Raw genomic sequence first — 14,073 nt, 5'->3', positions numbered from 1 at the left:
AGAGCATCATTCATACTCTCATTTCTGCAGTGTTTTGTGTTTTCACTGTGAATGAATTTTTATGGTCCTAGAAATTGGTTGGGTGTAATGTACTGCTCAGCTGTAATGAATTCTCAAATGCACAAGTTCTTCTAAAGCAAGTTCAGCTAGCCCCCAAATTTCCTTTCAGATTAATTATATTACTTTTTTTTTTTTAAGTGTCTTATTTTTAAGTGTTTAATCTTTAGTAACTATAGGTTTTATTGTAGACATTTAAAACTTTTCTCTTAAACTGCTGCCCGCCCTCTAGAAGGAACAGCAAATAAACATGTTACAATTCTTTCCCACTGACTTCATTCAGATGTTTAATGCTAAAGATATGGATAACACTTAAGTCCAGATTTTGATTTTTGAAAACAAGTTTTAATTTTTAAAAAAAGTTTGGCATGCGTACAAAAAGGCATCAGAAGTGGGACATGGAAACTACAAGCATTGGAGAAGATCCATTTAACACTTTACAGTTAAGTGCCTGAAAATTAAATACAATTAAATGGTTTGTTAAAGAATGCTTAAGAACATTGCAGTCTTAATTTCTGACCTTTCCCATTCCCCTGGCAACAAAAATAAACCCGAGGTAGAGCAGCATTTCTAATTCTGCCATCAATATTGCAAACCTGAGCTAAAGAATCTTTCTAGCATTGACAGGTTTTCTATGACAGTTCTGCAATTGGCTAAAAGAGATATGAAGATAGAACATTTTGAATTAGACAATGGCTTAGGAAAAAAAAGGTTTTGTTGATCAGGCCTCATTCCAGAACACTATTTCACATAACTTCCAAACACGAATAATTTATTTCCAGAAAATTAACTTTTTTTCAGAGGTACTTACACTCTAAGATTGCCAATGGGAGCTGTCTGAAAAATCAACTAGTTTTTTTTTTTTTTTACAAACAGGATTTAATGCCAGGTCTTCAATCCTGAACCTATTGAAGTCAAAAGAAAAACTCTTGAATTCTAAAAAGTGAGGATACTGATTTTAGATCAGTGCTTTTTCAGTGTTTCTAACCTTTATCACACTAATAGTGCACTCATATGGGATGCATGTAACTCTGCAAAGTACCTAGGTTTTCCAAGACCCCAATATAGATTATAAGGTAGTGTTCATTTGTATTGAAATCAATAGGTTAGGACTTATTCATATCTAATTTGAGTCCCAATATACATCCCTGTTTTTTAAACACTAATGAAAATGTTTGGATAGCATTTTTATATTTTCCATATTTATTCTTCATCACTTTATCATTAATTTTTAGAGTTCCGGAGCTACACATTACAAAATACAACTCCCAGTGAAAGATAAATTCTTGATTTCTACTTATATACTGAGAGCAAGCAGCAGGGAAAGTGCTAATTCTCAAAGGCGAAACAATTTTTTCCTGTGTAACATCCTTCAGCATCGATAAAAAATTATCTTTTTTTAATATTTTTCACTAGTTTTTCAAATAATCTTCCAAATGTATGTCTTAAAAGAAAATGCAAAGGTTTATGAATTTGTTTCCTCTTATTTATTTAAAGGGAAGCCAATACAATCTATGTCCATTTAAAAACCACATTCCAGGCAAACAGGTACAACATAAAAATCATTACTCTTGTTGCATGAAGGTGTACATTAATTAGAACTTTCCTAGGATCTTCTGTTGACAAAACCCCAGACGATTTCCATGTTATCTTCAGTGAAGCCATTTCAAAGATAATGTTACCATAAAGAAACTACAGTTTTGCCATCAGCATTTGGATACTTCTCAGTAAAATCTACAGAAAACTCTTCTTAATATTAGGATATAATCCTTCTGTTTATATTTCAAAAAGTTTCCGTATCTTCTTCTCTTAAAATTCACAAATAAAAGTCACACACCTAAATTTCAGGCCAACGTGAATAGGAGAAACCTCTGCTCACTGCCAAATAGTCAAGGCTTGGATACATGACCCTTGCCAACATGTAACTGCATTTGTAGACAGTTGCTTTTCTAAAGAGGAAACGGGAAAAATTGGGAAGTACAACTGCAGTAGGATCACAAAAGTCTGACACAATGACAGTGTATAATGAGCACAAGAATTCAAAACAGACAACTGGAAATAATATTTAAAACACAGGAATGTGGTGTTGGTTTTAATTCAGTGTTATATACCACATTACAAAAGAACTATTATTTAAAAATAAAAAAGGATAAAGGGAAAGGGGAAAAAAAAACATTCTAAATTGTTGAATGGCCTCCTGTCTGTTCCTGATAAACCTCAATCACATCTTCTTCTTCCATTCCAAGCTGTAAAATAAGAACCACAATTTTATTTTTAAAAATACAAAATATACAGCCATATAGGATGCTCACCATGCACATTGGTTTCGTGGATTTTCTGCAGAAGAAACCAGCAGCAGAGTTGACAAATAAGTAAACAATGTTTCTACAAAGAGATCCTCAGCAGGTATCAGGTTTATTAAAACTTTATTTAAAAATATAAATATGCCACAATACACATTCATAAAAAAATCTTATACCACGAAGCATGATTTAAGCCCTAATTTTAAATTAAAATAATATTCCCATACATATTGTTAACTTACTCTTTGGTAATGTCTTCTGCACTATAGTAAGATAATTATCAAACTGCTTACAAAAGCTATTGATCTGTTGCACTTTTTCCATGCATAAGAGAGTAAGAAGTTATTGACTTCTGTGAAATGCAGTGCTGTTTAATGATAATATAGTTATGAGTTTGGTTAAGATGGATTATCATATACATTTAAAATAAATAAATAATTGTATAGATGATAAATATTTGGCAGAGCTTGGGTAATCATTTCCTTTTTTTAAATTCTTAGTAACCTAGAATTACACACTTGAGATGGATGGCAAATAAATTTAATAGTTATAGAATGAAATAAAAGGTCATTCTCATGAGCTTTATGGATAATGTAGAAAAGATACAGGGTGGTAACTCCAGGAACAGTAGCTACGTTTTAGTGCCTTGTCAGTTTTTTAGTATTATCAGTTCTGTAATACTTTTTATTTATTTGAATCCATTTGGGTCATACAGAACAATTTTAGAGCCACAATTTAACCTTCAGAATGTGCCCTTTCAGGCAATGTTTATTTCTGTAAATTTAATCAAAATTTATTCACCATTCTACATTCTAGTATACATACAGATGAAAAATGACTAGATAAACTTTGTGCCAGAGGAAATACATGTACAATAGATATCTAAAACTGTATACCAAGGGAACTTTTAGAATTTTTTTAAATCAGTGAATCTGTATCAATTATTTTTCTTTGCCAGAAAATGAAAATGTATGTTTTATAGATTAATACTATCCAGGCAAATTTTTTTGAACAATTCTGGAGAACCTTGTCAAACATGAGGATGTTAAAGCATAGTTCACATTTGGACATATGGGAAATAGGAGTTGTCAGTTTTGGAAGGCAATTTTCTTTTTGCTTCTTAACTGCCACATATTTTCGCTGTGGAAGTTGGGAGGGGGTTGTTGTTGGAGTGGTAGAAAGTTAGTCATAACAACATTCCGTATTCAAGGACATCCAGCATCTGATGAAGACTGCCTGAAGATTGTATCCAACTGAGTGTGAAGAGTTGATTGGACAATGTGATGAACTTGTGGATGTGGGGCAGGACTGTCAACTGAATGTGGAAAACCTGGAAGCTTTCAGTTTCGGATTTTCCCAGCTGTGCCAACATGACATCTCTAATAAAGTGGAACTTTAAGGAACCTCAAGCCTCAGAGCTTTATTTCATTGGGGGTGTTCCTTGGAACCCTGACATTAACCTGAAACTGCTGACAGGAGTTGCTTTTCAAGAAAACATGCCTTGAATATTGTTGTGTAGTACAAACTCTTGAGTACATTTATATGAGATAGGAGACATCCAGAATCTAATTTAGTTTTTCTAGAAGCTTAAGATGTATCAATTAAGAGCTTGGTACAAAATAATAAATATCCAGAATTTTGTTTTGTACTGCAATAACTGAAAAGTGCTGACAATTCTTCAAAGCAAATGTCCACCCCAGGTTTCCTCAAGCTTTGTTCAATTCAGCAATATACCATATTTTTGGACTGTAAGACACACCTAGCTTTTGGGGAGGAAAACAAGGGGGAAAATATCTGCCTCTGCTTCTCGGCAACTTACTTCCTTGCAGCAAACAACCTGGTCAGCTTCAACACAGCCTGATTTAGCACAAGCAGCTGATTGGTGGTTGGATCGGCCTCCCAGAATACCGCCTATCAGCTGTTCCAAGCTGCAGGGATTGCAACTGCCCGTCGCCATCCATCGCTGCTGCTGCTGCCTATTGCCAGTTTTCTGCCTCCATGGGTGCCTTTTTCAGCCTCCGCATGTCCTGTTTCGCTGCCGCCATCGCCTATCCCTGCCACCTGGAACAGCCCATAAATGGGATGTGCGGAGGCCGAAAATGGGGTGTGCAAAGGCGGTGATAGGCGGCAGCAGCAATGGGGATCCCTGCAAATGAAGCCGCTGGGTGAGATCATCAGTGGCTTCGGGGTGAGATACCAGCTGTACGCTGACGATACTCAGCTGTACTTTTCCACCCCAGGCCACCCCAACGAAGCTGTTGAAGTGCTGTCCCGGTGTTTGGAAGCCGTACGGGTCTGGATGGGGAGGAACAGGCTCAAGCTTAATCCCTCCAAGACGGAGTGGCTGTGGATGCCGGCACCCCGATTCAGTCAGCTGCAGCCGCAGCTGACTGTTGGAGGCGAGTTATTGGCCCCAAAGGATAGGGTGCGCAACTTGGGTATTCTCCTGGATGAACGGCTGTCGTTTGAAGATCATTTGACGGCCGTCTCCAGGAGGGCCTTTCACCAGGTTCGCCTGGTTCGTCAGTTGCGCCCCTTCCTTGATCGGGATGCCTTGTGCGCAGTCACTCATGCGCTCGTTACCGCCCGCTTGGATTATTGTAATGCTCTCTACATGGGGCTCCCCTTGAGGTGCACCCGGAGGCTTCAGTTAATCCAGAATGCAGCTGCACGGGTGATAGAGGGAGCTTCACGTAGCTCCCACGTAACACCACTCCTGCGCAGACTGCACTGGCTACCTGTGGTCTTTCGGGTGCACTTTAAGGTTTTGGCTACTACCTTTAAAGCACTCCATGGCTTAGGGCCTGGGTACTTACGGGACCGCCTGCTGTTACCTCATGCCTCCCACCGACCCGTACGCTCAGAGAGGGACTTCTCAGGGTGCCGTCCGCCAAGCAATGTCGGCTGGCGGCCCCCAGGGGAAGATCCTTCTCTGTGGGGGCTCCTACCCTCTGGAACGAGCTTCCCCCGGGCTTACGTCAAATACCTGACCTTCGGACCTTCCCCCGCGAATTGAAAACACATTTATTTATTCGCGCGGGACTGGCTTAAATTTTATTGGTTTTAAATTTTTATTATTAATTTTTAATGGGTTTTAGTTTTTATGTTCCAAAGTTTTAGGCCAATTATGTAATAAGTTTTTTAATTCGTATTTTAAATTGTACATTACATTGTTTGTTTTACCTTGGCTGTACTGAGTCCTGAGTCCTTCGGGAGAAGGGCGATATAAAAATTGAATAAATAATAATAAAATAATAATAATAATCCCGGAACAGTTGATAGGCGGTATTCCGGGAGGCCGATCCAACCGCCAATCAGATGCTTGTGCTGAAGCTGACCAGGCTGTTTGCTGCAAGGAGGTAAACTGCTGGAAGGCAGAGGCCGAAGGGTGGAGTCCGGCAGATGGTCAGGGCTTCAGCAACATTTGCTGTATAAGACGCACAGACATTTCCAGCCATTTTTTGGGGGGGAAGGGGAGTGTGTCTTAGACACCCAAAAATATGGTAATTTAAAATGGAAATCCACTTTGTTAAATAAATTCATTTCTACTGTTAAATAACCAGGATTGGACTGTTTTCTTGTTTTAGGTCAATCTAACTTCTTTGAATAGCTATTGCCAAAAAGCTATACAATACTAAATAACTACAAACAGCATTACGAATTGATCTCCAAGAATACTTACCTCTTTTGGAGTATGATTATCAGTAATTCTCTGACCCTCAAAAAGGAACCTGAGTGAATTCATTGGGACTCCCTAAACAAAGAGAAATGGAGAGTCAATTTAAACTGATGAACAAAAACCCAGATATTCACTACTACCATCCATTTCTTTATTTTAATTTTTGGATTATGTAGTAATATATTCAGTCAGGTACAGAGGAACATAAAATTGAACAATTTATATTTGACATCATGTGAACAAGGAAAACTTCAAGTCACAAACCTGTCTCTGACAGTATGATTCTTTAAGCTTCTTTAGATGCGTTGTCATTTTCACCTTGAAGTGAATTTCACTGCTGTCCTACAAATTGAACACAAATATAATTCTACATAATACTAAAATGGCACTTATTATAGATAGGTAAAACGTTTTTAGCTTGGATCCAATACTTTTTCCTTAAGTATGATCTTATACTTGAGATATAACAGAATGTGTCATTCCACACTCGAGTTTCAAGCTTTCTTACATCTCACAATTTGCTTTTTCTTAAATTCTTCCATGTACAAGAAATTTAGGGAAATCATTTTTCAATAAAAGAGATTACATCCCTACTGTCATTAGCTTGCAATAGGGTTAGGATTAAGAATCCTTTTAAACATGGGTTAAGTGATCAAGAACCATTTTGGACATAAAAGACAGACTGCAAACTGCCTGAAAGCAAGATTTAATTGTTGATTCTTATTAATAAAATATTTTAATAAAAAGTTTTTTGCAGATAAAGTATAAGTAACTAACTTAATATTTGGTAAGTAAATGTAATAGATTTTTACTGTCAGATTCTTTCTTACCACTGAATCCATACTGAAATATAAATTTGTAAGTATAATCTTCCATTATAAAAACAATGTTAAAAATAAAACAAATTATGAGGTACACAATAACATTTTGTTCCGAGTTTGCAACAAAGTTTGAAATGTTTCGAATATCCTATTATAGCAAACATTTTTGTGACTTTAAAACATAAAAACTTGTAACACATTGATTCTTATTCATCAACCTGTTTATTTTTCATATCTATTTAAGCATGCATAGAAGAATGGCTACATCTATTTTTGCTTTTAGAACTAATAACTTGTATAATACCAGCAAAGCTCAAATTTAATACAAAATCAGACTCCTGATTATGATAGGACTGTTAAGAATTTTTTGTAGAATCCTCTTATGCAAGAATACTCATGTTTACAAAATACATACACCATTTACTAGTCTACATATATACAGTACTACATTAAAACGTATTTTAGAAGACAAAAAAAAAAGGTAGACCCTGTACTTGCAGGAAAATATTAGAAAGCAAAAGAACTCATATACTGTATAACTCTTATCTATATGGTTGTACCTATAAATTTAGGAAGGATAAATGTAGAATACATTAGTATAATAGCAGAATACATTAGAACTCACCTGCCCAATGACCTTAAGTTTAATATATTCTCCCTCTTTTTTATCACCCAAATCCTCTGCTGAAGGTTTGGCTTCCTGCAATAAAAAATGGTAACTATGAGAATATTCTTTTCATGCTTCTCTTTTTTGCATATTAACAGTGAATTAGTTCATAGTAAGATTTTTTTGGAATTTCCTCTAGCTCTTTTGTCCTCCTCAAACAAGATTAGAGGGAGAGGAAGAACATAAAATAAACTCAACATGAGTAGAAAACATAAAGCATCTGTTAAAGTTACAACTAAGATGCCACAAAGTACTAAACGATTCCCAATTTTTAGAATTCTAATTTCATTCATTTTATAGTTGATTATATTTTTTGATAAAGCATCAATTCAGAGCTTCAAAAAAGGCTCTAAATTATATGATAAACAATGTAGTTACAAAACTGAGTAAGAAAAACCACTGAAATACGCTCAATAGGCAAAATTATAGCTGTCTGGGTGCTTGGTCCAATCTTCAAAATCTAAGAAATGATTACAGGTAGTCAGTCCTAGACTTACAACCACAACTGAGCCCAAAATTTCTGTTGCTAAGTGAGAGAATTGTTAAATGAATATTGTCCCATGTCACAAAATTCTTGCCAGAGTTAAGTGAATCACTGTAGTTGTTAAGTGAATCTGGCTTATCCATTAATTTTGCTTGTCGGAAGGTGACAAAGGTGATCACATGACCTTGGAACAGTGTAACTGTCATAAATATGAACCAGTTGCCAAGCATCTGAATTTTGATCTTGTGACCATGGGGTTGTTGCAACAGTATTGTGAAAAACAGTCTTAAGTCTCTGTTTTCAGTGCTGTATTAACTTCGAACAGTCATTAAATGAATTGTTAAGTTGAGGTCAAAGTGACTTACGATAAGTTGTCAATACCTACAACCTTTACAGCATCCCCATAGTCATGTGATCAGAATTTAGGTGTTTGGCAACTGGCATGTATTTATGACAGTTGCACTGACCCAATGTCATGTGATCACCATTGGTAACCTTCCCAGCCAGCTTCCACAAGCAAAGTCAGTGGAGGAAGTCAGATTCGCTTAATGACAACAGTTCATTTAACAACTGGAGTGATTTGCTTAACAAGTATGGCAAAAAAGGTAATAAAATGAGGCATAAATTGCTTGACAACTGCCTTGCTCAGCAACAGAAATTTTGGGCTTAATTGTGGTCATAAGTAAAGGACTACTTGTACTTGCTCCTTTAATTCAAATCACAAGATAAAATATAGCTAGAAATAAACAAGCTTAGCCTTTCTTCACTTCAGAACATAGTTAAATTACAGCTTATATTGCAATGAATAGTGAATAAGAGGCTTCTGTTAATCACAATCTAGATGCAGATAGAATGCGCAACTACCTAAAAATACAGTAAATACATAAAATGAACCTAGTCTACTTATTCACTGGGAAAACAATCTATTGGTAGTGCCTAATTAAATGTAAATCCCCTTCTGCTTCTCTGAAGTGGAAAGTTTGACCTCTAACTTTCAATTTTATATACGGTAGTTCAGAAAGTACCAGAACAGGCTATTTATTTACAATAATTGCTTTTAATGGTCTTCTTACTGATTCAATTTCATTCCTATTTAGTATATATTCTGAAACTTGTAAGTTCTAACTAAAAGAAATTCCATGAAATACTTGAATGAAATCATAGGACAGGGCAGTTCTAAATCTTAACTGACTTCAGAGGTTCTCTAGTATTTAGTACTCTGAAGCCCTGTAAAAAACATGTGAGGACAGTATTTGATGCCTTTCTCTCCGACTATGAATGTAAATTAACACACAGTTATACAAAGCAGAAAAACATAATAACGACAAACAGCATCACATACATATAACCAGTACTATTTCCTTTTGATACTGAAGAAAATCTGAAGTATAGGATTACCGACTGACATGGCACTGGGGTAATATCATCACTAGTTGAAATATTTAGAAAAAATGTTAAAAAATTAATAGCCCAATTTCTTCCCCACTTTAAAAGATAGGGATTCCCTATGCATATTCATAAAACAGTCCAACTGCTCAAATATAACACTTTATAATAGCATTATATGAATGAGCCCTGGGTCCATGTTGAATCTCTATTTGGTTGCAAGGAGACTAGGAAGTTTGCACTACTATATTTAACACTTTCCAATGACTATTTCCTGAAGCAAGACAATTTTAAAACACAGATTACCAATTGACCTTGTCACTATATTGTTCTTAAAATAATCCACGATCAGCATTAATTGCATGGAAGTGAAACTGAAAGCAACCTTTTGTAAATTCCTGTTCATACTGGCCTGAAAAGGATCCCATGAAGCAAAGACTCATAATAAGTATAAGTTAATGTTATGATTAAGACAGTCCAATGATAAAACTGAGCCATTACATTTCATTTACTCCGTTTGAATTAATGGCTAAAGAGAGCGTTTCTATTTTTACTCCGTCTGGCCACTGCATGGATTTCTCTTCCTAGTATGCCATAAAAATGCAACAAAAAGGCTATGCTACCGTATCTTTATTCTAGTGTGATTTTTGTTCAAATAATGTCAACGTTTATGTAATTAAAAAAAGGCTACCCTGCCAAAACATGCTTCGGGTAAGCCAAACAGGAAATGTCAAGTCGTGTGAACAAGTCTTGATGTTCCCGGTGCAAGCAACATCTCACAACAATGATTCATTTACGATCATAGCGGTCGTTTCTAAAGAAATTTCGCCTCCTTTTCTGAAAGTCAGTCTGGAATGAAAGCCGCATCGAACGAGAAGCGGGGTCGTGGAGGGTGGGGGGAGAGACAAAAAAAGGAGCCCAAACAGAAACTTTAGCCCTTTGTTATTTCTCCCGATGGGCTTCCTACATAGGAGCCAACTCCGATCTGCCTCCCCTGCTCTACCGCGGGGGCATTTCGGGGGATCGGGGTGATTCTATTCCATGGCCCGGAAGCACGTTAGGAAGGCTAAAGAAACGGATGCGGAGAGGCAGGCTGGGGGCCAAGCCAGCCTAGGTTCTCCGGGGGGGGAGAGCGGGGTGTCCTATGCCTGTAAGCCCCTCCGGCCGAGGGGACCCGGCTTCTTGTGGCCCCATCTGGCCGCCTGCGGGCTGCCCGGGCGCCTTTCAGCGGGGCGGTTGGAGCGGCCGGCTGCGAGCTGCTTCCTGCCCAGCGCGAGACTCCCACCTGATCCGACATGTCTCCCTCGCAGACGCTGCCGGCCCCTCCGCCACCCCCGGAGAAGCGCCTCGCCGATCTCGCTCTCGGCGTCGCCAACACGGAGAGCACAACACACAGGCCGGGCTCGGGCAGGCGGGATTTCCTCTGCGCCTGAGCTCACTTCCCGCTCTCCAGGCACAGCCCACCGAAGAAGCGCAGTGCAACTCTGCTCCGCCCCCGCCCAGGGACTCCGGGAACAGTTTTGCGCGAGTTCCACAGCCCGATCTATGCAGCGTTCACGACAGTCGCAACTTAGATGCTACTCCGGCTTTGCGCACGGCCTCCTTGGAGCGGAGGGATGGTTACGTCTTGCACCCTTTCCGCCTTTGCATCGCTCATCTCTTTCCTCCGAGGTTGCATGCTGTCCTTCCTGATACTAGCGAGGTTGGAAGACGGAAAGCGGCGTATTTTCCAACTTTGCTGAAAAAGACCAGCCACTGATTTACTTCTTCCTCCATCTTGAGGCCAGGTAGAGAGGGGTGGCGGCTATGCGGGCTTCTATGAGGAACCATCTACCTACATTTCAACCAGGTCACAAAAGAGGTGTGATGCAACCCACATGGTTGGACAGCAGAAGATAAGCGTGTTCATTGACAAAACATGTGTTGCAAAAAAAGACACGAATTGTATTGTCATATTTGCATGCATTAATATGCAAACTCGAAAAAATTGTAGAGCAACGCAGCCTGTCTCAGATAAAGTTACCACAGCTTGCATGCCTGCTAATTTGGTACGGATAGGTGCTGCTAAGCAACAACTAGAGTCCCTTTTTCTCTTGGTATTTGACACTGGACTTCCAAACAGAAGATATATTACTACGGAGGCTATGTGGCTATTCAAGTTATGAAAAAACGTGATTGGCTGCCGTGCTGAACCATCTTCTAGGTGCCAACACAGCTGCAGATTTCGAACTTCAATGGCATGTTCTACTTTCTTCTCCCATCCCCCTCAATTTATACAGCTCCTGAAATATGAAAGGTTGCTATTTGAATGTCATGTAGTTGAACTTTCTAAAATCCTAATTTTATCACGTCAAGCTGATAATATGGGGAGTTGAGCAGCAGGCGTTGCAGAACAGATGTGGAGCAAATCACTGTGTGTCCTCACAATTTGTAGGTTTGCACCAAAGTGGGAAAAATGTAGAGATTAACTGATTAATCAAATACCATCTACTGATCTAGTGTGTCTACAAGTAGTCCTCGACTTGCAACCACAATTGAGACCTGTCAGGCTAGAAAACGGGAGACTGAGTTCTAGTTCTGCTGGCTGGGTGACTTTGGGCCAATCATTTTCTCACAGCCAACTCACCTCACAGGGTTGTAATGAGAAAAACAGAAGGAAGGAATATTACATATGTAATATGTAACTTACAGTTATAAATAACTTATTGGTAACCTTGAGTTATTTATAAAAATATAAAATAATAAAGGCAGATATAAAAAATCTAATAAAATATATAAATAGAATTGTAACTTTGAATGTAAAATATAGTCTTATTTTTGTTGCAATTTTTCACTTATTTTAAGCATGTTTATGTATATTTTTGATAATTGTATTTTTGTATTTTGTTCCTTTTTTGTGTGATTTGAAAAGCAACAAAAATATAATTTAAAAATGATTATTTTCCATATTATCAGTGTCAATATATCTGACATTTTTCATATCTCTCTTTACACCAACGTGGTCTGGGTCAGTTATTTTGGCTAAAGATTATTTAAGACCTTTGCAAGAATGATGCAAAAAACTTACGTTATCAAGTCATTAAGTTTTACATCATTTTCAGGTTTAACATAGCATTTTAATCTTCTAAATTGCATAATAGATTTTAAATAGAAAGCGACGCTATTCCAAGTTAATTAACAAGGGTGCAGGCTTATATTTGTTTAGATCTGATTCTAAGCTCTGTGTCCAAGCATATTTTTCTTAAAAAGGCTTTTTTTGTGAAAAAGCCATTCTTTTATCATAAAGATAATCGATATATTTAATGTTGCGATGAATTATTGATGTTGTAGGGAAGCTTAGCTCCTGTCGAAAAATGCACATTTTGCTAAGAAGCAAATACTGAATATTGACATCTTGGTCAATTTATATACACCTTACAGTATTTATTTTGGGTACAAATTTAAAATAGACAGAAACGCAGACGAAAAATCTCCCCAACGTGTTTTACTGAAACCTAGAAAAGCCTAGGAATTACAAGGATCCCCCACCCCCTTAGACCACACAAACAATTACGAGACGAGATCAGGTAGCGAGCTCCGCTGCTTCAAAAAAAAAATAAAAATCGAAGCGTTCGCTCCTTTTCTCCGCCCTCTACTCCGTTCCGTCTTCCCGGCAGGCCATCAAAAGCATTTCCGGGTGAAGCGAGCCGGAGACTTCCGCTCGCGGGGCGCGTGTTTCCTGCGGCGCGTGGTCCGTTCGCCCGCGTTCTTTTGCCACGCGCATAATCCCCCTCGCCTTTTCCCTGGGGAGCAGCGGCGCTCCCTGTTCTTGATCCCGCCGCAGCGATGCTGGTTTTGTTTGAGACGGCGGCTGGGTACGCCATCTTCAAGGTGAGGATGCACGTGTTCCTGGGGGTGCGGTGGGGGGTTTGGCTGATGGCGGGAGTCGAAAGCAGAAGGCTTTGTTTTCGCCTCTGCTGCGCTGAATGGCAGAAGGAGCTATATAGCGTCACATTTTTTCCGTAACTTCCCTTTTCCTACTGGGCTAGCAACTTGAAAGAAATGTTGACCAGCCTTTTAGATGTCCAGTCTCCTCAAGCTTTCCGAATCCATTTTGAAATGCCCCCGAAATTGATTGGCGGTCTCCTGCCTACTTTATGCTCGTGGATGGATCATTTTTTCTCCTTTGCCACGGGTGGGTAGGGAAGAAGCAAGTTTTGGAATATTCCCTACTTAATGCATTTCTGGTTTTAGTGTGAGATGAGACCCCTAATGATGAAAGGGTGCCATAACTTGGAGGCATATAATTGCTCTAAACCAGGTTCTATCTTTATCCGATTGGTTGTCTGGACAAAGAATTATATATTTTTAAGGCACTTTTAATCCGGGAAGGGCTCTTGACGTTTTGTATGCTGGCTCTTTACTTCCAAAGAAAGAGAAAACTCACTAACCAACTACAGGTAGTCCTTGACTTACAACAGTTCATTTAGTGACCATTCAAAGTTACAACCGCAATGAAAAAGAGACATGTTTTTCACACAGCATCCCCACGGTCAAGTGATTTACATGTGATTTACATGCGGATGCTTAACAGCTGGTTCATATTTACAACCGTTACAGTGTCCCAGAATCATGTAATCCTTTTTTGCAATCTTCTGACAAGCAAAGTCAATGGGGGAACCAGATTCACTTGACAC

General features: G+C 38.5%; 2 protein-coding genes across 2 annotated transcripts in view; one reads left to right on the top strand and one right to left on the bottom strand.

The window, feature by feature from the left end:
* Positions 1-380: 380 nt before the first annotated feature.
* Positions 381-11,137, bottom strand: SUMO1 (small ubiquitin like modifier 1). The gene is made up of 5 exons (XM_058187023.1): positions 10,683-11,137; positions 7,486-7,560; positions 6,304-6,381; positions 6,043-6,114; positions 381-2,303 (listed from the first exon to the last, which is right to left on the bottom strand). The coding sequence occupies exons 1-5, from the start codon at positions 10,692-10,694 to the stop codon at positions 2,235-2,237; spliced, it is 306 nt and encodes a 101-aa protein (XP_058043006.1). The 5' UTR covers positions 10,695-11,137; the 3' UTR covers positions 381-2,234.
* Positions 11,138-13,061: 1,924 nt separating this feature from the next.
* The window catches only part of NOP58 (NOP58 ribonucleoprotein), a 31,119-nt gene continuing 30,107 nt past the window's right edge, over positions 13,062-14,073 (top strand). Inside the window, exon 1 of the mRNA XM_058187037.1 lies at positions 13,062-13,267. Coding sequence (XP_058043020.1) covers positions 13,223-13,267 — 45 coding nt within the window. The 5' untranslated portion in view covers positions 13,062-13,222. The remainder of the gene's footprint in view (positions 13,268-14,073) is intronic.

This window comes from Ahaetulla prasina, chromosome 1 (assembly GCF_028640845.1).
Source record: "Ahaetulla prasina isolate Xishuangbanna chromosome 1, ASM2864084v1, whole genome shotgun sequence".
Classification (NCBI taxonomy): Eukaryota; Metazoa; Chordata; class Lepidosauria; order Squamata; family Colubridae; genus Ahaetulla; species Ahaetulla prasina.
Note: the sequence above shows the minus strand (reverse complement) of the source record. Positions and strands in the feature narration are given on the sequence as shown.

Coding starts and splice junctions, on each gene's coding strand:
- SUMO1 (XM_058187023.1), bottom strand. Junction 6,382..7,485: donor AACTTAAGGTCATTGGGCAG/GTGAGTTCTAAT, acceptor TTCAATTTGTAG/GACAGCAGTGAAATTCACTT. Junction 2,304..6,042: donor ATAATCATACTCCAAAAGAG/GTAAGTATTCTT, acceptor CTTATTTTACAG/CTTGGAATGGAAGAAGAAGA.